Raw genomic sequence first — 21,328 nt, forward strand, 5'->3', positions numbered from 1 at the left:
TGTAGTCTAGGACTACTTCTACTCGTGGCAACAACTGCAGTAACGCTCCTGATGTGCTATCTCGTTGCAGTAATAGCCATCAATCTAGTGAACTGTCTCCAACACAAGTATATCCTTTCTTAAACGTGGAGACCAAAACTGCACACAGTATTCCAGATGTGGTATAACTGTAGAAATACTTAATTATTCCTGTACTCCAATCCCCTTGCAATAAAGACTAGCATGCCATTTGCTTTCCGAATTACTTTCTGCATTCCTTGTACAAGCACACCCAAGTTTCTTCGAACATCGACACTTACCAGTTTCACACCTTTTAAAAAATATTCTGCTTTTCTATTACGACTAAAGTGAATAACTTCACACTTCCCTACAATATACTCCATCTGCCATCTTGTTGTCCATTCACTTAACCTGTCTATACCTCTTTGCAGCCACTATGCACTCCTCACATCTTACCTTTCCACCAACCTTTGTAGCATCAGAAAACGTAGATAAAATACTCTCTCTTCATCTAGGTCATTAATATAGATTGTAAACAGCTGAGGTCCCAGCACTGATCCTTGCAGCACTCCACTATTGACTGCCTGTCAACTTGAAATTGCCCCATTTATGCTCACCCGTTGCTTCCTGTCGGTTAACCATCTATATTACTCCCAACTCCATGAGCCCTTATCTTGCCAATTAACCTTTTGTGTGGCACCTTACTGAATCAGAAGAAATTTCTCCTCAGCTCCATCTTAAATGGGAGACCCTAATTTTGAAACGGTACCTGCTAATTCTAAATTCCCACACGTGGGAAACATCCTCGCAGCATGTAACCTGTCAAGCCCCAGACTCCTATATGTTTCAATAAGATCTTCTAAACTCCGAGTACAGGCCCCAGCTGCTCATCCTTTCCACATAAAACCCCCTTCATCCCAGGAATCAGCCAAGTGAAACTTCTCTGAACTGCTTCGAATGCAAGTATATCCTTCATCGGACGGGGTATTGAGTACAAGAGTTGGCAGGTCATGTTACAGTTGTATAGGACTTTGGTTCGGCCACATTTGGAATACTGCGTGCAGTTCTGGTCGCCACATTACCAAAAGGATGTGGATGCTTTGGAGAGGGTGCAGAGGAGGTTCACCAGGATGTTGCCTGGTATGGAGGGTGCTAGCTATGAAGAGAGGTTGAGTAGATTAGGATTATTTTCATTAGAAAGACGGAGGTTGAGGGGGGAGCTGATTGAGGTGTACAAAATAATGAGAGGTATAGACAGAGTGGATAGCAAGAAGCTTTTTCCCCCAGAGTGGGGGATTCAAATACTAGGGGTCACGAGTTCAAAGTGAGAGGAGAAAAGTTTAGGGGGGATATGCGTGGAAAGTTCTTTACGCAGAGGGTGGTGGGTGCCTGGAACGCGTTGCCAGCGGAGGTGGTAGATGCGAACACGATAGCGTCTTTTAAGATGTATCTAGACAGAAACATGAATGGGCAGGAAGCAAAGAGATACAGACCCTTAGAAAATAGGCGACATGTTTAGGTAGAGGATCTGGATCGGCGCAGGCTTGGAGGGCCGAAGGGCCTGTTCCTGTGCTGTAATTTTCTTTGTTCTATATCCCTCCTTAAGTAAATGCTCATCTTCAGGTTTAAATCCCTCACCCCATCCTCCCATGGAATTCTCCATTCATCTGGCTCCCACCTTCCTTCATCCACCATTGACATCTGTATCAACAACCACCTGGGTCCCATGCTCTGGAATTCCATCCCAAAGCCTTTAAGACCCTCATAACTCAATTAGCGGACACTTTTCATCACCATTCCCAATTATCTCAAATCTTTGGCTCTGTGCCCTTTCTTATGCCTCTGAAGCACTTGGGGACATTTTCGACATTAAAGCAGCTTCATAAATGCAATTTTAACGTCGGTTAAACAAAGTTAATATACACAATCCAACAATGAAATTCCTCAATAAAAACAATGGCTATTATGGAAAGAACAAGGCAATGTAGTTGAGGTGGTATTAGAAATGTCTAGTAGATTAGCAGAGTACTATGCACTGCTGCGAGGATGTGCAAGTGCTGTCTCAAGGTGTACAAATATGAAAAAATAGCACCTCAGGAGCGTTACTACAGTTGCGGCCATAAGTGAAAGTAGTCCCAGACCACACTGCTAAAGTTATGTCAACAAGTGTATCAAACACAACCCGAAAAAGGCATGCAGTTTTGTTGATAAAAAACGCCACAACTAAATTGGAGTCTCAACTGCTAAATTCAGTAAATAAATCAAGGCCTTGTGATATTCAAAATCGACTTGAAATTAAGGGAGGCAGTGGCTTAAGTTGAAATGGGACTGGACTAATGATCCAGATGCCTAAGCAGATACTCTGGGGACCTGGGTTCGAATCCTACCATGGCAGATGATGAATTTTAAATTCAATTAATAAAATCTGGATTACCTGGCCTTCATGTTCTCCAGACCTGACTAACAAGCCAAGTTGTCAAGAGCAATTAAGGATGGGCAACAAATGTTGACTTTACCAACAACGCCCGCATTCCATGAAAGAACAAAAAAACTTGCTTATTTTCAAACTCCATCGAGTCCAATTACTTCCTGAAGACAAAAGTCAAGTTAGAATTTTTTTTTGTTTTTTAAGGCTAAAACAGAGTCACATCCCACAATTAATTAGTATCCTACCCATACAAGCTATTTTGAATCTTGTATGTTGCATTTGTTATTTTGGTCGGTTAGAATGTTGCTCCTTGCAAGTACAGTAATTCACTTCGCCCTCAGATCCCAGCATCTACACTTACATATAAAAGTAACGATGTTCACATTAACCCAGAGCGTTACTGAACAGATTTAACAACCAGGTTTTGGTTGTAAGTTGCCCAACAGAACGGGTCAGTTTAGCGGCGAAAAAGGCAGCGCAGCTTGCAGCAGGATCGCTATTCACCCGGCCTGCCGGCAGCTCATTAAGCACAGGACCTTCGGTCTCCGCGGAGCTACAAGCGGCTGCCCGTCTGTCACTCACCGAGGCCACAGAGCCGCACCATGGCGGCTGAACAGCCCCAACACTCCCCTCTCCGCCTCAGGCCTGTGACTGGGCCGCAGTCCCCCGGCACGGTCCCGCCGCTCCACTTACACCACAGTCCTCGAGATGATCCATGACACCATCGTTCCCCCCCCCCGCAACTCGATGCCGGAAGCGGTGCGCTGCTCTGCCCCGCTCCGCCAGTCGGCCAAGCCCGGCTTCTCTCCCAGACAAACACACTCAGGGGCCTCAATCCGTCACTCTGACCCTCATCCTGTGACGTCTCCTTCCCCGCCTCTCATTGGCCAAGATGGACAGCTCCAACGTCAGGCCTTGCAATTTGCCCTGGGATTGGCCATAAGGTCTGTCAGTACATTGCCCGCCTCCAATGTTTACTGCATTCGGTGGGATGGACTGATCCATCTCTGTGCTCTCACCATCAGGGGTCAAATTTATCCTCAAAAAGTGGTGACACATCAGTTACAGCTTATAAACAGTGAGATAGATTAAAATGGGTTACAATTTTAAACCATACTCCAAATGGCAAGTTACTTTCTCCTCAAATCTGTGCCATTCATGAGCAGTGCTATCACTCATTTTGGTTTAAGAATGTATAATTCGTCATTATCCTCCAACGTCTCCCCTCCGTTATTCAGCCCCCTTCAAAGTTGAAAGCTTACGCCCGCTGCTTTGTTACTTCCAAATCTGACGACTCCAATGCTCTCTTTGATGGTCTCCCAACCTTGAAGACTGCATAAACCCCAACTTGTCCAAACCTTTGCCACACATATCCTGTCTCTAACTCACTTACAACTTTCAAAATCTGATCTGTCTAACCTTTGGCCTTCAATTCACCTTGACATTTGTGCAGCGACTGATCTGTTGAACCATACCCTCACCTCCACCTTCAATGCCCTAGTCCTCATTACAACGATTACTTTCACTCCAGTCATTCCCTGATACAGCCTTCATCTCCACACCCTTAAGTCCAAGGGATGCAGCCTTAAACAGATATGGCAGAGAACTGTTTTAACCACTCACCATCAGGTCTATAAAAGCAAAATACTGCGGATGCTGGAAATCTGAAATAAAAACAAGAAATGCTGGAACCACTCAGCAGGTCTGGCAGCATCTGTGGAAAGAGAAGCAAAGTTAACGTTTCGAGTCAGTGACCCTTCATCGGAACTAGCAAATATTAGAAATGTCAAAGGTTATAAGCAAGTGAGCCGGGGGGTGGGTCAAGAGATAACAAAGGAGAAGGTGTAGATTGGACAAGGCCACATAGCTGACCAAGAGGTCATGGAGCAAAGGCAAACAATATATTAATGGTGTGTTGAAAAACAAAGCATTAGTACAGATAGGGTATTAACGAACTGAAGATTGAACAGCAGCAAGTACAAACATGAGAAAAAACAATGGGTAAGCAAACTGAACAAACTACAATGAAAAGAAATAAACAAAAGAAAAAAAATTGTAAAAAATGTAAAAAAGAAGAAAAAGCAACTAAAAATAAAAGTAAAATGGGGGGCCCGTCATGCTCTGAAATTATTGAACTCAGTGTTCAGTCCGGCAGGCTGTAGTGTACCTAATCGGTAAATGAGATGCTGTTCCTCGAGCTTGCGTTGATGTTCAGTGGAACACTGCAGCAAGCCCAGGATAGAGATGTGAGCATGAGAGCAAGGGGGAGTGTTGAAATGGCAAGCAACCGGAAGCTCAGGGTCCTGCTTGCGGACTGAGTGGAGGTGTTCTGCAAAGCGGTCACCCAGTCTGCGTTGGTCTCCCCAATGTAGAGGAGACCACATTGTGAGCAGCGAATACAGTATACTACATTGAAAGAAGTACAAGTAAATCGCAGCTTCACCTGAAAGGAGTGTTTGGGGCCTGGGATAGTGAGGAGAGAGGAGGTAAATGGGCAGGTATTACACCTCCTGTGATTGCAGGGGAAGGTGCCACGGGACGGGGACGAGGTGGTGGGGGTAATGGAAGAGTGGACCAGGGTGTCGCGGAGGGAACGATCCCTTCGGAATGCTGACAGGGGAAGGGAGGGGAAGATGCATTTGGTAGTGGCATCACGCTGGAGGTGGCGGAAATGGCGGAGGATGATCCTTTGGATATGGAGGCTGATGGGGTGAAAAGTGAGGACAACGGGAACCCTATCACTGTTCTGGAAGGGAGGGGAAGGAGTGAGGGTAGAGGTGCGGGAAATGGGCTGGACACGGTTGAGGGCCCTGTCAACAACAGTGGGGGGGAATCCTCGGTTGAGGAAAAAGGAGGTCATATCAGAAGCACCGTCATGGAAGGTAGCATCATCAGAGCAGATGCGTCGGAGACGGAGAAACTGGGAGAATGGAATGGAGTCCTTACAGGAGGTAGGGTGTGAAGAAGTGTAGTCGAGGTAGCTGTGGGAGCCGGTGGGCTTATAATGGATATTAGTAGACAACCTATCCCTAGAGATGGAGACAGAGAAGTCGAGGAAGGGAAGTGAAGTGTCAGAGATGGACCATGTAAAGGTGAGAGAAGGGTGGAAATTAGAAGCAAAGTTGATAAAGTTTTCCAGTTCGGGGGGGAGCAGGTGACGGCACCGATACAGTCATCAATGTACCGGAAAAAGAGTTGGGGGAGGGGGCCTGAGTAGGATTGGAACAAAGAATGCTCGACATATCCCACAAAAAGACAGGCATAACTAGGACCCATGCGGGTACCCATAGCAACACCTTTTACTTGAAGGAAGTGAGTGGAGTTGAAGGAGAAGTTGTTCGATGTGAGAACAAGTTCAGCCAGGCAGAGGAGGGTGGTGGTGGATGGGGACCGGTTGGGCCTCTGTTCAAAGAAGAAGCGGAGAGCCCTCAGACCATCCTGGTGGGGGATGGAGGTGTAGAGAGATTGGACGTCTATAGTGAAGAGGAGGCTGTTGGGGCCAGGAAATTGTCAAAATGACGTAGGGCGTCAGAAGAGTCACGGATGTCGGTGGGAAGAGACTGGACCAGCGGAGCAAAGATAGAGTCAAAATAGGAAGAAATAAGTTCTGTGGGGCAGGAACAGTCTGACACAATGGGTCTGCCAGGACAGTCCCGTTTGTGGATTTTGGGAAGGAGGTAGAAGCGGGCTGTCCGGGGTTGTGGGACTATGAGGTTGGAAGCTGTAGAGGAAAGATCTGCAGAGGAGATGAGGTCAGTGACAGTCCTTTGGACAGTGGATTGATGTTCGGTGGCACAGGCAGAAAGAGGGATGTGGTCCTGCAGGCAACTTTAGGGAGCTAGGAGAGTGATTGAAAAGCAGGACCTCAAAGATAGTAATCTCTGGTTTACTCCTGGTGCCACATGCTAGTGAGTACAGAAATAGGAAGATACAACTGACGAATACATGACTGGAGAGATGGTGAAGGTGTGAGTGTTTTAGACTCCTGAGGCACTGGGACCATTTCTGGGAGAGATGGGACCTATACAAGCCAGACAGGTTGCACCTCAAGGCGGCTGGGACCAATATCCTCGCAGGGCGTTTTGCTGTTGGGAAGGGATTAAACTAGCTTGGAAGGCAGATGGGACCTGAGAGTAGTTTCAGAAGGGAGAGAAGAAAAGTTGGAAATTAAAGGCAGTAAATTAGTAAGCGTGTTTGGAAGGCAGAGGAAACAAAGGCTAGACAATAGACAACAAGGGAGTTTGGCAGTGATAAATGGCATATACGTCAATGCAAGAAGTTGAGGGAATAATGAGCTGAGAGCACAGTTTGATACATGGGAGTATGATGTTATAGTTATTACTGAGACATGGCTGATAAAAGGGCAGGAATGATCGCTCAACATTCCTGGTTCCTGGGTTTTCAGATGAGATAGAGAGGGGGATTAAAAAGGAGGGGGATCACATTATTGATTAAATAAAAAATTATAGTTGTGAGGAGGGATGATATGGTAGAAGGATCATCAAATGAGGCTATATGGGTTGAACCGAAGAATAAAAAAGGGGTAATCACATTACTCGGAATGTACTATAGACCCCCAAACAAACAGTCAGAGGGAGGTAGAAGAGCAAATATGTTGGCAAATTGCTGAAAAGTTTTAAAACAAAAGGGCAGTTATAGTGGGGAATTTCAACTATCTTAATATTATTTAGGATTAATTCATTGTAAAAGATACAGAGAGAGCAGAATTCTTAAAACACATTCAGGAAAACCTTTTCAGCCAGTACGTAGCAAACCCAACAAGAGAGGGGGCATTTCTGAAATTAGTTTTAGGGAATGAAGCTGGGCAGGTGGAAGGGGTATCAGTTGGGGAGCAATCTGGCAGAAGTAATCGGATTTCAGTTAGATTTGGAGTAGTTATGGAAAAGGGCAAAAATAGACAAGGAATAAAAGCTATCAATTGGGGAAAAGCTAATTTTACTAAGCTGAGATGTGATTCAGCTAAAGTGACTGGAAACAGCTACTTGAAAGTATATAAGTGTAAGATCAGCGAGAGGCATTCAAGGAAGAGATAGTGAGGGCTCAGAGTAAGTATATTCCTTAAAGAAAAAGTGTGGGACTAACAAATCCAGAGACCCTGAACATCAAGGGGCTTAAAGGAGAGAATAAATAAAAAAAGGGAAGCTTGTGACAGCTTCTGAGGGCACAATACTACAGAAAATCTAGAGAAGTATAAAAAGTGTAGAGGCAAAATTAAAAAGGAAATTCGGAAAGCAAAAAGAGGGCATGAAAAGATATTGGTAAGTAAAATCAAGGAAAACCCAAAGATTTTTTAATAAAAACATAAAGAGCAAGAGGATAACTAAAGAAGGAGTAGGGCCAGTTTGAGACCATAAAGGTAACCTCTGTGTGGAGGCAGAGGACGTGGGTATAGTTCTGAATGAATCCTTTGCATCTGTTTTCACAACGAGAGACACAGTACAGACACTGCAATCAGGGAGGAGGAGTGTGAAATAACATAGTGAGAGAGGAAGTATTAAGAGGTTTATCATCTTTGAAAGTGGATAAATCCCCAGGCCTAGATGAAATGTATCCTAGGCTGTTAAGGGAAGCAAGAGAATAAATATTGGAGGCTTTGACCACCATTTACAAATCCTCTCTGGTTACAGGTGTGATCCCAGAGGACTGAAGGACTGCTAACATTGTACCCTTATGTAAAAAAGGAGAAAGGGATAGACCCAGTAATTACAGGCCAATGAGTCTAATCTCAGTGGTGGGAAAATTATTGGAAAAAATTCCGAGGGACAAGATAAATCTTCATTTAGAAAGACATGGATTAATCAAAGACAGTCAGCATGGTTTTGTTAAGGGAAGGTCGTGTCTGACCAACATGATTGATTTTTTGAGGAGGTAACAAGGAGGGTCGATGAGGGTAGTGCATTTCATATAATCTATACGTATTTTAGCAAGGATTTTGATAAGGTCCCACAAGGCAGACTGGTCACAATGTGAAGGAATCCTGCCGCAATGAGGGGTTATAAGGGTGGTGGGGATCTGGAACGCACTGCCTGAAAGGGTGGTAGAGGCAGACACCCTCATAACATTTAAAAAGTACTTGGATATACACTTGAAGTGCCATAACCTACAAAGCTATGGACCAAGAGATGGAAAGTGGGATTAGGCTGGATGGCTTCTTGTCAGCTGGCACGGACAAGATAGGCCGCATGGCCTCCTTCCATGCTGTAAATTTCTATGGCTTTATGATTCTGTGATTCTTTTCTTAGTCCTTGAACATGTTGCTGCCTCACAAACCTGTGCCCATCTTTCCCAGAACTCCATGTTTGAATAATTCCAGTCAGGTTTTGCCCTGCCACAGTACCAAAATGGTTCTTTCCAAAGTCACAAATGACATCCAATGTGACTGTGGCTGAGATAAACTCTCCCTCCTTGTCCTTCTTGATCCATCTACAGCCTTTGACACATTTGATCACACCATTTTCCTCCAATGCCTCTTCTTCATCCTCCAGCTGGGTGGGACTGCACTCGTCTGGTTCCATTCTTAACTATCTAGTCATAGCCAGAGAAGCACCTGTCATGGCTTCTCTTCCTGCTCCCAACCCATTACCTCTGGTGTCCCACAAGGACTTTGCCTTGCCCCCTCCTTTTTATCATCTACATCGATCTTAATGCCAAAGGAATCAAGGGATATAGGAGAGAAAGCAGGAACAGTGTACTGAATTAGACGATCAGCCATGATCTTGTTTTGAATGGCGGAGCAGGCCCAAAGGGCTGAATGGCCTACTCCGGCTCCTATTTTCTATGTTTCTATCCGCTGGCAACATCACCTGAAATCACAATGTCAGGTTCCATATGTACATTGACACCCAGCGCTGCCTCACCACCACCGCTCCTGACTCCTCCAGTGTTTCTAAATTGTCGCAAAATACTGCGGATGCTGGAAATCTGAAATAAAAACAGAAAATGCTAGAAATACTCAGATGAAAGGTCACAGGCCTGAAACGTTAACTCTGTTTCTCTCTCCACAGATGCTGCCTGACCTGCTGAGTATTTCTGGCATTTTCTGTTTTTATCTCGAAATTGTCAGACTGTTTGTCCAATCTTCAGTACTGGATGAGCAGAATTTCGGCCAACTAAATATTGGGAAGACCAAAGCCATTGTCTTTGGTCCGACTAATTCCATCCTTCTCCCTGGCAACTGCCCAAGGCTGAACCACGCTGTTCGCAACCTTGGTGTCATATTTACCCCCAGTTTCAGCCCATGTATCCATGCCATCGCTAGGATCACCTTTTGCCACGTCCATACAATCAACCAACCAAATGGCCTCCTTCTGTGCTGTAACCAATGATTCTATGACTCTGCTTTATCTCATCTACTGCTGAAACCCTCATCCATGCCTTTGTTACCTCAAGTCTCGACTATCCCAATGCACTCCCAGTTAGCCTCTCATCTTTCTCCCTCCATAAACTTAAACTCATCCAAATTCTGCTGCCCATAACCTTAAATCTGTGTCCTCTATTGCTGATTCTCCTGGTAGTGGAAACAGTTTCTCCCCATTTACTCTATCAAAATCCCTCATAATTTTGAGCACTATGTTTTAATTCATTTTCTCAGTGCTACAATTGCTAAGTGCACTTTAAACTAACAGCATTTCAACCCATGTGTCAGCTTCATTGCATTTCACATTACAATTTTTTTTTTCGACTAGGGTTAGAGGTTTCAGTGATACAAAAGCAAAGTACTGCAGATGCTGGAAATCTGAAAATGCTGGAAATACTTAGCAGATCCGGCAGCATCTGTGGAGAGAGAAACAGAGTTAAGTGTTTCAGGTCTGTGACCTTTCATTCAGAGCTTCACTTAGAGGTTTCAGTCACAACTAACCAGGTTGATTGCATGCTCCAACTAATTGAGGTTGTTACGGCGAATGAGATGAGTTAGATGGTCAGACCCAATCATATATTACTTTCTCCCACTGCTGACAACACAAACTTCAGGTGGAAGATGATTTGTGGAAGTTGCAGCTATAGGTGTGTTTATTTAGTATTTATCTAAACTATTATAAATAACAAATGAACTGCTAAATTACAGCTTTTAAACATTTACAAATATTTTCTTCTAAAAAACTTTCTAGGACATAGCAAGTTGCTATTGTCTGTGAAGGTTTATTTTTGAAGATGAGGAGGATCTCACCCGTGTGAATTCATGAACTGTCTTTATTGGGCCATTTCTGTAAATGCACTTACAGAATATCAAGGAGTTAGAAATAGAATTGAGGGTTGGGTTACAGGACAGCAGGCAACTCTGATTGGATATATTCCTTTTACCCCATCTCCAATTTTTTTATAACTTATAAATGAAAGTGTTCAAAGAAAATGAAAAGAGACACAATCTTTTTTAATGCCTCTTATGATTTTTCTTCCAGGTTGCACAGAGCAGTTTCTTGGCAAGTACTTGTTAATTCCTGGAGATGCCAGGACAATCTTGGAGAGTTGGTAACCCCAAGCTGCAGCGATGACTTTTAACAAAAAAAAAACTAGGATTCCCATATTACTGCAGTGCGCAATTGGATTGTGAACCTTTGCTTCTTTTGTGCATGAGTGCAGTATCCACTTGTATGTACTGTAATTGTGAAAGTTGTTTCCAATTTGCTCAAATGCTTGTGGTAGAAGTGCCTCTGTTCTTGTGCATAACTGGGGAGAAAGTCCAGAACATATTTTTTTAGAGCAGTTAACATCATGGTAAAATGTAAGGAGTGACATTAATAATAAATAAGTGAATAGATGGCAAACTCCAGGCAGAAGTCCAAGGGCACAAAATTCTACTTCGGGTCGGTGCCTGTTCCCGAAAACTATGTCGTCACGCATTTTAGATTTTGCTGAAGAAAAGACATGTATTGAAACTTTTCATTTTGCACTCATCAGGACAGATGCAAGAATGCCAAATTTCAAAGGGAGCAACAATTTATACTGCATGAGAAAAGGGTGCTGATTCTCGATGGCAATGCCTCAACCAATCAGCACCTTTTTCTCATGCAGAATAAACTGTTGCTCCCTTGGAGATTTGGCATTCTTGCATCTGTCCTGACAAGTGCAAGATGAAAAGCTTTGACAGCATGTCTCTTTTTTCAGCAATATTCAAGTTCTGTACTACCAAGCGAACATTTTAGATTTTCTTTTTAAGTGGTTCTGGTGGTTCGATGAGCTTTATTTCCAGTACACTAAAATTTTGATGGTGATCATAGTAGACAACTATTTAATGTGCCCATATAAGATTCCTGTTGCTATTTTAACACCCGTTATTTTAAATGGGTTAACCTCAGTTCAAATAGCAAATAAAGGAATGTCATGTGATGAAGAGTTCATTCACTATCAGCAATGGTCATTTCCAGCTTCAGTTTTTAAAGCTTTAAAATCAGAAAATGTTTAAGATATACTACAAATTTATTGGCATCTAAAAGATGGCAAGTTGATGTTTCAGTGTGATCTCTGACAGACAGAACTCAGCACTAAAACTATGTTTCAATGATATTGCCTAATACTTAAAAATAAAAATAATTAATTTAAAATGTGAATCCAGGTAATCCCTGCCTACATCTGAGCTGCAGAGGAGGATTCTGGCCAGTTATGCAAGAGTGAGGAATTGGTCAAATCTGGACCCACTTACCTCACTCTCCCTGCTGGTTCCCATCTGTTGAGTGTCCCAGACCCCTTGCTGTTAAGTCCTTTGTCTGCCAGTTCTCTCTCTTTACAAGTAGGTGATCTGCTCTCCCAGAGTCCATGAGGGTGAAGTTCATCTTGAGTGGTAATGCAAAATGGACAGTAGTGCATTGATAACTCTAGTTTCAATGAAAAAATGAAGTATGGCTGTTTTTCCTTCTATAATCCATAGGAAAAGAAAATATGAGGCAGAGTGTAAAATGGGCTAACCATATTTTATCACCCATTTTATCTTCCCATCCAAGATAAATTTAACACCTGGTGCCTTTAACTACACTCCCAAAAGGCAGTGTTCATCTTCTCTTTGCTCCCAGACCCCACTTCCTGGTTCTAGGCCCACCGCTTTTCCACTTTATGGCCATGGCCTGGATCAATGCCAGTCTTGGCCATGTTCTGTCACAGCAAAACAGAGCTGTTGATTCTCAAGTCATTGAGTATATTCAAGACAGAGGTTAATTGAATTTTGGGTACTAAGGGAATTAAGAGATATGGGGATAGTGTGGGAAGGTGGAGTTGAGGTAGAAGATCAGCCATGATCTTGTTGAATGGTGGAGCAGGCTCAAAAGGGTCAAATGGCCTGTTCCAGCTCCTATTTCTTATGTTCTTATGAGCAGAACGATGGGGGATTAACTAGAGGTGGAATGTTAAACGACATAATGGCAGATCATGAGGTAAACATACAAGGCTAAATTGAACACTCTCCTGCTCAGTGAGAGTGCATATCAGGGAATTGGATTTGTTGCCCTATCTCCAATCTTAACTTTGCTTCTGCGCAGCTCCCTACTGGAAGTAGAGGAGGGTTAAATTTACCATTTACTGTAAAGCATAAATTCAATGAAAATATTACTAATAAATTACTAAATAATTTATCTGAGGAATGTCAGGGAACTCTTGTTTCAACTTAAGTTGTCCAATGAGAATAAGAACATTACTGCATAAATATTTAATCAAAAGATCTAATTGAAAAATTACAACTGCAAAATTAAAGTCCCAGTTACTATGATGCACTATATTCCCTGGCATTAATAAAAGTGAACTACATGAATATTCATGATAAATGGTTATAGTTTTTGCATTATAATTTGTTACACAGGTACACTTCCACCAAAGAGTCATTGGACAGCCATTAAGAATGGGGACTCTGGGTAATTTTCCCTTTCTGAGCTCAGGTGCACTGAGGCTAAATTAGCATCACTGGAACATGCTTCCTGATATGTATGGCTCAACTGTTCTGACTTCCTACAGCAACTATTAGTTTATTGAACACTTTTTTGACTTGCTGCTTTCTCACAAATTATATATTCAGATTCAGAGTCATTGAAAACAAATCTGGTCCAATTCAGGCAAGGTGTAATTGTACTGTTATTTTACAGAGCTTATGGTTTTCAGTTAATCTGTACTTCATATCTGATTTTATTACAGTTTTCGCATTAATAGAACACACTTTTCCATGTGCACCAGCAAAAGCTACAGAGTAAACACATAATGATACTTGCCAAACTGATGCCACATCATTCTCTGAAAAATTCCTATCTGAGAACTCCTCAACCAAAGCTCGTGGAACTGGGGCATTATTAATTTTCAAATGTTTTGAGGGAGATCACCTTAAAACTATTTAATGTAATCAAAGCCTTTCAGCTCTTCATTAACATATTTAACTGGCATTCGGATACGAGTGTAACTGAGTTGAGTTCTGTGCATCCATTGAAGCCAGTAAGCGAAGTGCTCTGCATTGCCTGTCCAGAAAGGGAGGTGAATTTCCAATTTCAATGCAAAGCTGAAGAATATCTGTTTTCCCCTATACAATTAAAATAAGCCACTGAACAAAATTGCACGCTCAGAATTGCCTGTTGCAAAGTTGCATCTTTTTGGAATTTTATTAGTGGATTGTTAACTATGGAGAAATATAGATATTCTCCCATATTTGGCTTTATGCTGCCAGTTTAGATCTCTCGAAAGTGGGTACCAATGTGTATCAATTATCTGTTGTAGTTCTATTCCTATCTGTCCTATGCTAGACAAAATTTTGGCTGGCTAATTTGTTGGCAAAACCAAAGCCATCATGTTTTGCTCCTACAAACAGCTACAAGCATTTGGTTTCATCTACAGTAACCACTACAGCAACCAACTGAGGCAAAGCCCAGAGATGGGAAATTGGGGCGTGCTCCTCAACTTTGAGGTCAGCTTAGACGTCACATCTGATCCATCACCATAGAACAAAGAACAAAGAACAGTACAGCACAGGAACAGGCCATTCGGCCCTCCAAGCCTGCGCCGATCTTGATGCCTGCTGAAACTAACACCTTCTGCACTTCCGGGGCCCATATCCCTCTATTCCCTTCCTATTCATATATTTGTCAAGATGTCTCTTAAACGTCGCTATCGTATCTGCTTCCACCACATCCCCTGGCAGCAGGTTCCAGGCACTCACCACCTTCTGTGTAAAAAACTTGTCTCGCGCATCCCCTCTAAACTTTGCCCCTCGCACCTTAAACCTATGTCCCCTAGTAACTGACTCTTCCACCCTGGGAAAAAGCTTCTGACTATCCACTCTGTCCATGCCGCTCATAACTTTGACTCATTTCTTTTAACTTGGAGACATTCCGGCCTCTCTTTCTCATCACTATGAGCCTTGGCCATGTCTTCCTTTATCACCCGACGGCTGGACAACTTCAATATTTTGTTTTCCAGCCTCCATACCTCTGCCTCCTATAAGCTACAAGCCACTTAGAATGTTATAGTCTGCATTCTTGCCTGCAGTAAGCCCCACATCGTGATTCCTTTCACCTTTGACCGTCTCCACTGACTCCCCATACTCCAGAGAATTGATTTGACGATTTTCATCCATATCTTCAGATCTTTTCATGGCCTCTGCTGATCTGATACTGCCATATTTAGAACATAGAACATAGAACATTACAGCGCAGTACAGGCCCTTCGGCCCTCGATGTTGCGCCGACCTGTGAAACCATCTGACCTACACTATTCCATTTTCATCCATATGTCTATCCAATGACCACTTAAATGCCCTTAAAGTTGGCGAGTCTACTACTGTTGCAGGCAGGGCGTTCCACGCCCCTACTACTCTCTGAGTAAAGAAACTACCTCTGATATCTGTCCTATATCTATCACCCTTCAACTTAAAGCTATGTCCCCTCGTGTTTGCCATCACCATCCGAGGAATAAGACTCTCACTATCCACCCTATCTAACCCTCTGATTATCTTATATGTCTCTATTAAGTCACCTTTCCTCCTCCTTCTCTCTAACGAAAACAACCTCAAGTCCCTAAGCCTTTCCTCATAAGACCTTCCCTCCATACTAGGCAACATCCTAGTAAATCTCCTCTGCACCCTTTCCAAAGCTTTCACATCCTTCCTATAATGCGGTGACCAGAACTGCACACAATACTCCAGGTGCGGCCGCACCAGAGTTTTGTACAGCTGCAGCATGACCTCGTGGCTCCGAAACTCGATCCCCCTACTAATAAAAGCTAACACACCATATGCCTTCTTAACAGCCCTATTAACCTGGGTAGCAACTTTCAGGGATTTATGTACCTGGACACCAAGATCTCTCTGCTCATCTACACTATCAAGAATCTTCCCATTAGCCCAGTACTCTGCATTCCTGTTACTCCTTCCAAAGTGAATCACCTCACACATTTCCGCATTAAACTCCATTTGCCATCTCTCAGCCCAGCTCTGCAGCCTATCTATGTCCCTCTGTACCCTACAACATCCTTCGGCACTATCCACAACTCCACCGACCTTTGTGTCATCCACAAATTTACTAACCCACCCTTCTACACCCTCAACCAGGTCATTTATAAAAATGACAAACAGCAGTGGCCCCAAAACAGATCCTTGCGGTACACCACTAGTAACTAAACTCCAGGATGAACATTTCTTGTATCACTCTTTAAAAAAGACTGAAAATAAAGAAAGCCAGTCATTTTGAACATACAGGTAAACTTTAAGAGCAGGAAATAGAAGAATCAGAGTATCTAAGATTATAAGAAAGGAGTAGGCCATTCAGTCCCTCGAACCTTCTCTGCCATTCGATAATTTCATGGCTGATCTGATTGTGGTCTTAACTCTACTTTCCTGCCTGCCTTCCATAACCCTTGACTCCCTTGTAGATCAAAAATCTGTCTAATTCAGCCTTGAATATATTCAATGACTGCTGCTCTCCACTGCTCTCTGGGGTAGAGAATTCCAAAGATTAACAACCCTCAGAGAAGAAATTCCTCCTCAACTCCTTCTTAAAAGGGTTACACCTTGGCCGGAATTTTACCTACCGTAATTGTGTCAGTTCGGAGGCATCCGGGTAGTAAAATGGCGTCCGATGATGTTGGGTCGGGTCCCCGGCGTCATCACGCATAGACGCCATTTTACGATCCAGGAAGTCGGGCATGATTGAGTCGCAGCTCGCTGCCCAACTGCAAGTAATTTGAAGGTACTTAAAGTAGTTGAAAAGCCAATTGACTGCAAATTTACGTGGGCTGTTGGATTTTATGGCCATAAAGCGGGTCAGTGATCATGTCAGGGACACGGCAGCTTTAAAAGGGCGGGAGGCAGGCAATCAGTGAGGGTGTTGGAGGTAAAGCCTTTGGTGTTTCTTATCTGTGAGAGTTTTTGTGTGTCATATAAATTGTAGATATCTGTAGCTTGTACAGAGGGCTCCAACTGAGTCTAAGTCACTGCAGCTCGGGATCTATGTGTCTGAGTCAGTCACTGGAAGGAAGGGGGTTGTGTGTGCCTGTCCTGACAGTTGGAGCTTAAGAGATTTAATCATTGAATCTAGTAACCAGTCCAACGATGGGAATTGTGAATTCTGGAGGCAGCTCTTCAGAGGAGGAGGACCATGCCACAATCAGGGACAGGAGGACATCTGGGCATGGATATGCGCAAGCAGCTGGTCAAGTGGCTCCTCGTTATGTGTGGGGGGGGGGGTGGTGGCAGGTGGCAGAGTCAGGCGAGAGTGAACACATGTCAGGAAACATGCCTCCCCAACAGGCAGGGTATACCGACCGTGTCCGAGCTATCTGCACCTGTTGGAACGCCAGTGCAGAAGAAGGCTGCGTCTGTCATGTGAGACAGTGACATTTCTTTGTGAGATGGTGGCAGTGGATGTAGCCTCAAACTGCCTCGGAGGCCATCCAATGCCGGTTGCTCGAAATGTGACTATCGCCCTTAACTTTTATGCGTGTGGCTCTTTCCAGGCTTTGACGGCAGACTTGTGCGGAGTCTCCCAAGCAGCTGCGCACCATTGCATAAAGGTTGTGACTGATGCACTGTTCAGACGTGCTAACAATTTCATTAGTTTCAAAATGGACAACACCAGCCAGGCTGAAAGAGCAAGAGGATTCAGCGCAATAGCTGGGTTCCCAATGGTTCAGGGCATTATAGACTGTACGCATGTGGCAATTAGATTACCAGCAGGTCATTTGGGGCATTCATCAACGGAAAAGGCTTCCATTCATTGAACGTTCAGTTTATATGTGATCATTGGAAGAGAATCATGCAGGTTTGTGCACGTTACCCAGGGAGTTACCATGATGCATACATTCTCAGAAACTCCCAGGTGCCTGCTCTTTTCAGTCCCCTGGACAGACTGGAAGGTTGGATACTTGGCGACAGGGGTTATCCTTTGAAGACATGGCTGATGACACCCGTGAGAATCCCAAGGGGTCATGCTGAGGAACGCTTTAATGAGAGTCATGCGGCCACCAGAATGACAATCGAACCAACGATTGGCCTGCTCAAGATGAGAATTAGGTGTAAGGACCACTCAGGAGGAGCACTGCAGTACGCGCCAGCACGGGTATCCAGGATTATATGTCGTTTGCCTCAACTTGCATAACCTTGTGATGGAAAGGGGAGTCGCCATTGAGTAGGTTCAAAGTAACCGCGAGGTGTCATCAGATGAAGATGGAGTTTCTGATGAGGACGATGGGCATCACCCACGTGACGGCAGGGGAGAGGAATCATAATGTCCTCTGGAATTAAGAGGAAGAGTGACCCGGGATGCCCTAATAGGAAGACGTTTCTCTTGAGAGGATCGCTACATGCAAAGATATCACATTGTGGCATGCCTTGAGCCATTGTGGAATTCCGAGAGGGGAAAGACTCGCACATCCAAGGGAAGAGATGATCAGATTAAAAATGATGAACCCAACCCGAGTGTGTGACACCTCATATATAACCACTTCATCAGTGCTAAGATGTCTGATGCTACCTCATGGAAGACATATGTAAAATTAAATGTTCAAAGCACAAATTTACTTACAGTGATCGAATGTCCAATTCAAATAAATAATCGGAAGGTAACCCAGTGAACCAGGAGTGATGTTACTTTGATTTCTTAAAATGTTTGCAGGTGCTCTTACGTGTGGATGATCCCTCGCCACCAGACTCACCAGAGGCAGGTTGCTGATCGGGCTGCCGCCCTGCTCTTGATGACTTTGGCGGACATCCTCTGCCTGCTCGTGGCCGTGCGGGCTGCGGCATATCAGGGTGCTTATGAAAAATATCAGGTGCGCCCTCTCACACCCTGGGAGTTTGCGGTTGACGTCACTAGTGGAGGGAGCAAGGGGTTGCATGATGCATCAGGAGCTCCCATGTGCTATCGGCTGCTGCCCGTGTGCCCTCCAGAGGCTCAACTGGTCCTCAAAGCTGAACTCAGAGGGATGAGCAGCCTCGACCTGCCGCATGTGCACCTGGGTTTACGGCCCAATGGCCTGGTCTAGGGAGGCTACACTCCCCGAGATCACGAATGGCTTCCAGTACTGGCCCCTCCACTGCAGCCGCCAATCTGTCAATGAAGGATGCCAGCTGGACAAATGCCTGAGAGTTTGCAGCTGACATGTTCTGGATGGAAGTTTCCAGGGTATGACATATGGCTCGCAGCATCTCTGGCAACTCCGCCAGATGTTCATGCACTGCATGATAAATCTGCAATATCTCCCGCCAAATGGATGTTCTCAGAGGTGCATCATCAGCATCTGGCTCTGCGCTGGCTTGACCTCCCACACTCCTCCGAGTGTGTGAGGCATCAGCCGGTTCTGCCTCTGGTGGCTGGTCCGACGACTGTGCTGTGCTAACACCTGTAAGTGACATCGTTTCTGCGGAGACAGTAATCCCAACAGTGGAAGTCTCTGCACTGGTGCTTGGCGAGGTGCGATGATGTGATGGTGCACCCTCGGAGGCAATCTCCTCATCCCTTACTGCAGTTTGCACACATTTGGGTGAATCAACTTTTATGAGCACACTTCAGTGCACGAGGCAATCACCACTTCAACTGCCCCCCAACCCCACCCCCCCTTACACCCTCCCACCACATTATGGGTCACTCACTCTGACGGATCAGGGCCGCCAACTTCGCCATCTGCCATGGCGTGTCCTCCGTCCTCCCTTGCCAGCATCGAGGCATCCTCCTCCATAGTTGTCAGGTATGCCTGATTGCCCTGGCCACCACCTGTCTGCGACCTCTCTCGGACATTGTGCGCCCTCTTCTCCTATTTAAACAAGCACACCTAGTTTAGACATATGATTTGGGATCTCACCCTCAGCAATTGGGTTTGTTGTTCCATTTCTGCACGACTGCAATGCAGTGCCCAAATTGAACACTACTGGAGCACCATGCATCCCAGACCTGCCTATTCTGCGTCCCAATACAATGCAGCAGGCAAAGACTGCTCATTGCTGGTTATCACCTTGCATCGTTAAGACAGACTGACCCTTCCCAGACACATTCACAATGAGATTAATGAGGAGTACCCCTTACTCGGGCAGAGTGAAACAGGTCATTGAGCCGCTTGTGGCACTGGAGCCATGTCCTCCATACCACACAGCAGCTGCTGACCTCCTTGGCGACCTCCAGCCAGGCCTGCAGGCCTTCTTTGGCCATCAGCATTGAATAATACGTCACGCCTCGCCTCCACCACCTGGAGAAGGACCTGTAGAGATTCCTCTGAGAATCTGGGGACTGTGGTGAACCTTCTCCCCTCCATCATTCTGGATTTCTTCTGCAAGTGTTTTCCCCTTTCCTGCCTCTGGGCACTGTCGGTCTTCCTTCACTTCTTGACTTTTCAGTCAGTTGGTCACCTCGGCAGTTACACTCACAACTCCTCCTCCAATGTATTCCCCTGCGCGGCTGCTCCATTGTAATGCTGTATGCCTTTTTAAAGGGCTGACATTGGCCCCGCCACCAAATCCTCTGAATCAGCTGGCCACACGCGCCCTGTCGGCTGCCGAATACACTGAGGGGCCGCTAATTGGCTGCCCCATGCGTGGTGCCAGTGGACGGGCGGTGTGGAGCGGATTCGGTTTACTTGGCCGCTTCTGACCCGGCCACCCTGGAATCGCCAGGAGCCGAAAAATTCTGGCCCTTATTTTGAAACTGTGCCCCCGAGTTCTACATTCCCCCACAAGGGGAAACATCTACCCAGTTTAGGCTCCTCAGAATCTTATATGTTTTAATAAGATCACCCCATTTTCTTCTAAACTCCAATCAGAATATGCCCAACCGGCTCAACCTTTCTTCATAAGACAACCCCTTCATCCCAGGAATCAACCTAGTGAACCTTCTCAGAGCTGCTTCCCATGTAAGAAGATCCTTCCTTAAGTAAGGAGACCAAAACTGTACACAGTACTCTGGATGCGGTCTCAGCAATACCTTGTACAATTGCAGCAAGACTTGCTTACTTTTACACTCCATCTCCCTTGCAATAAATGCAACATTCCATTTGCCTTCCAAATTACTTGCTGTACCTGCACGCTAACTTTTTGTGATTCATGTATGAGGACACCCAGATCCCTCTGTAGCACAGCATTCTGCAGTGTAAAGAATATTCTGCTTTTCTATTCTTCCTGCCAAAGTGGACAACTTCACATTTTCCCACATTATACTTCATCTGCCAAATTTTTGCCCACTCACTTAATCTACTTATATCTCTTTGCAGACACTTTGTGTCCTCCTCACAACATGCTTTCCTACCTATCTTTGTATCATCCACGAATTTGGTTGAAATACATTCCCTTCAACCAAGTCATTAATATGAATTGTAAATTGTTGAGGCACTAGCACTGATCCCTGTGGCACCCCACTAGTTGCAGTTTGCCAACCTGAAAATGCCCCATTTATCCCAACTCTCTGTTTCCTGTTAATTAGCCAATCTTCTATC

General features: G+C 44.7%; 1 protein-coding gene across 1 annotated transcript in view; it reads right to left on the minus strand.

Moving 5' to 3' along the window:
• reep3b (receptor accessory protein 3b) overlaps positions 1–3,291 on the minus strand; it is a 75,492-nt gene extending 72,201 nt beyond the window's left edge. The window contains exon 1 of the mRNA XM_068052427.1: positions 3,122–3,291. Within this exon, the coding sequence (XP_067908528.1) occupies positions 3,122–3,153 (32 nt within the window). The 5' untranslated portion in view covers positions 3,154–3,291. The remainder of the gene's footprint in view (positions 1–3,121) is intronic.
• Positions 3,292–21,328: the final 18,037 nt, after the last annotated feature.

This window comes from Heterodontus francisci, chromosome 20 (assembly GCF_036365525.1).
Source record: "Heterodontus francisci isolate sHetFra1 chromosome 20, sHetFra1.hap1, whole genome shotgun sequence".
Lineage (NCBI taxonomy): Eukaryota > Metazoa > Chordata > Chondrichthyes > Heterodontiformes > Heterodontidae > Heterodontus > Heterodontus francisci.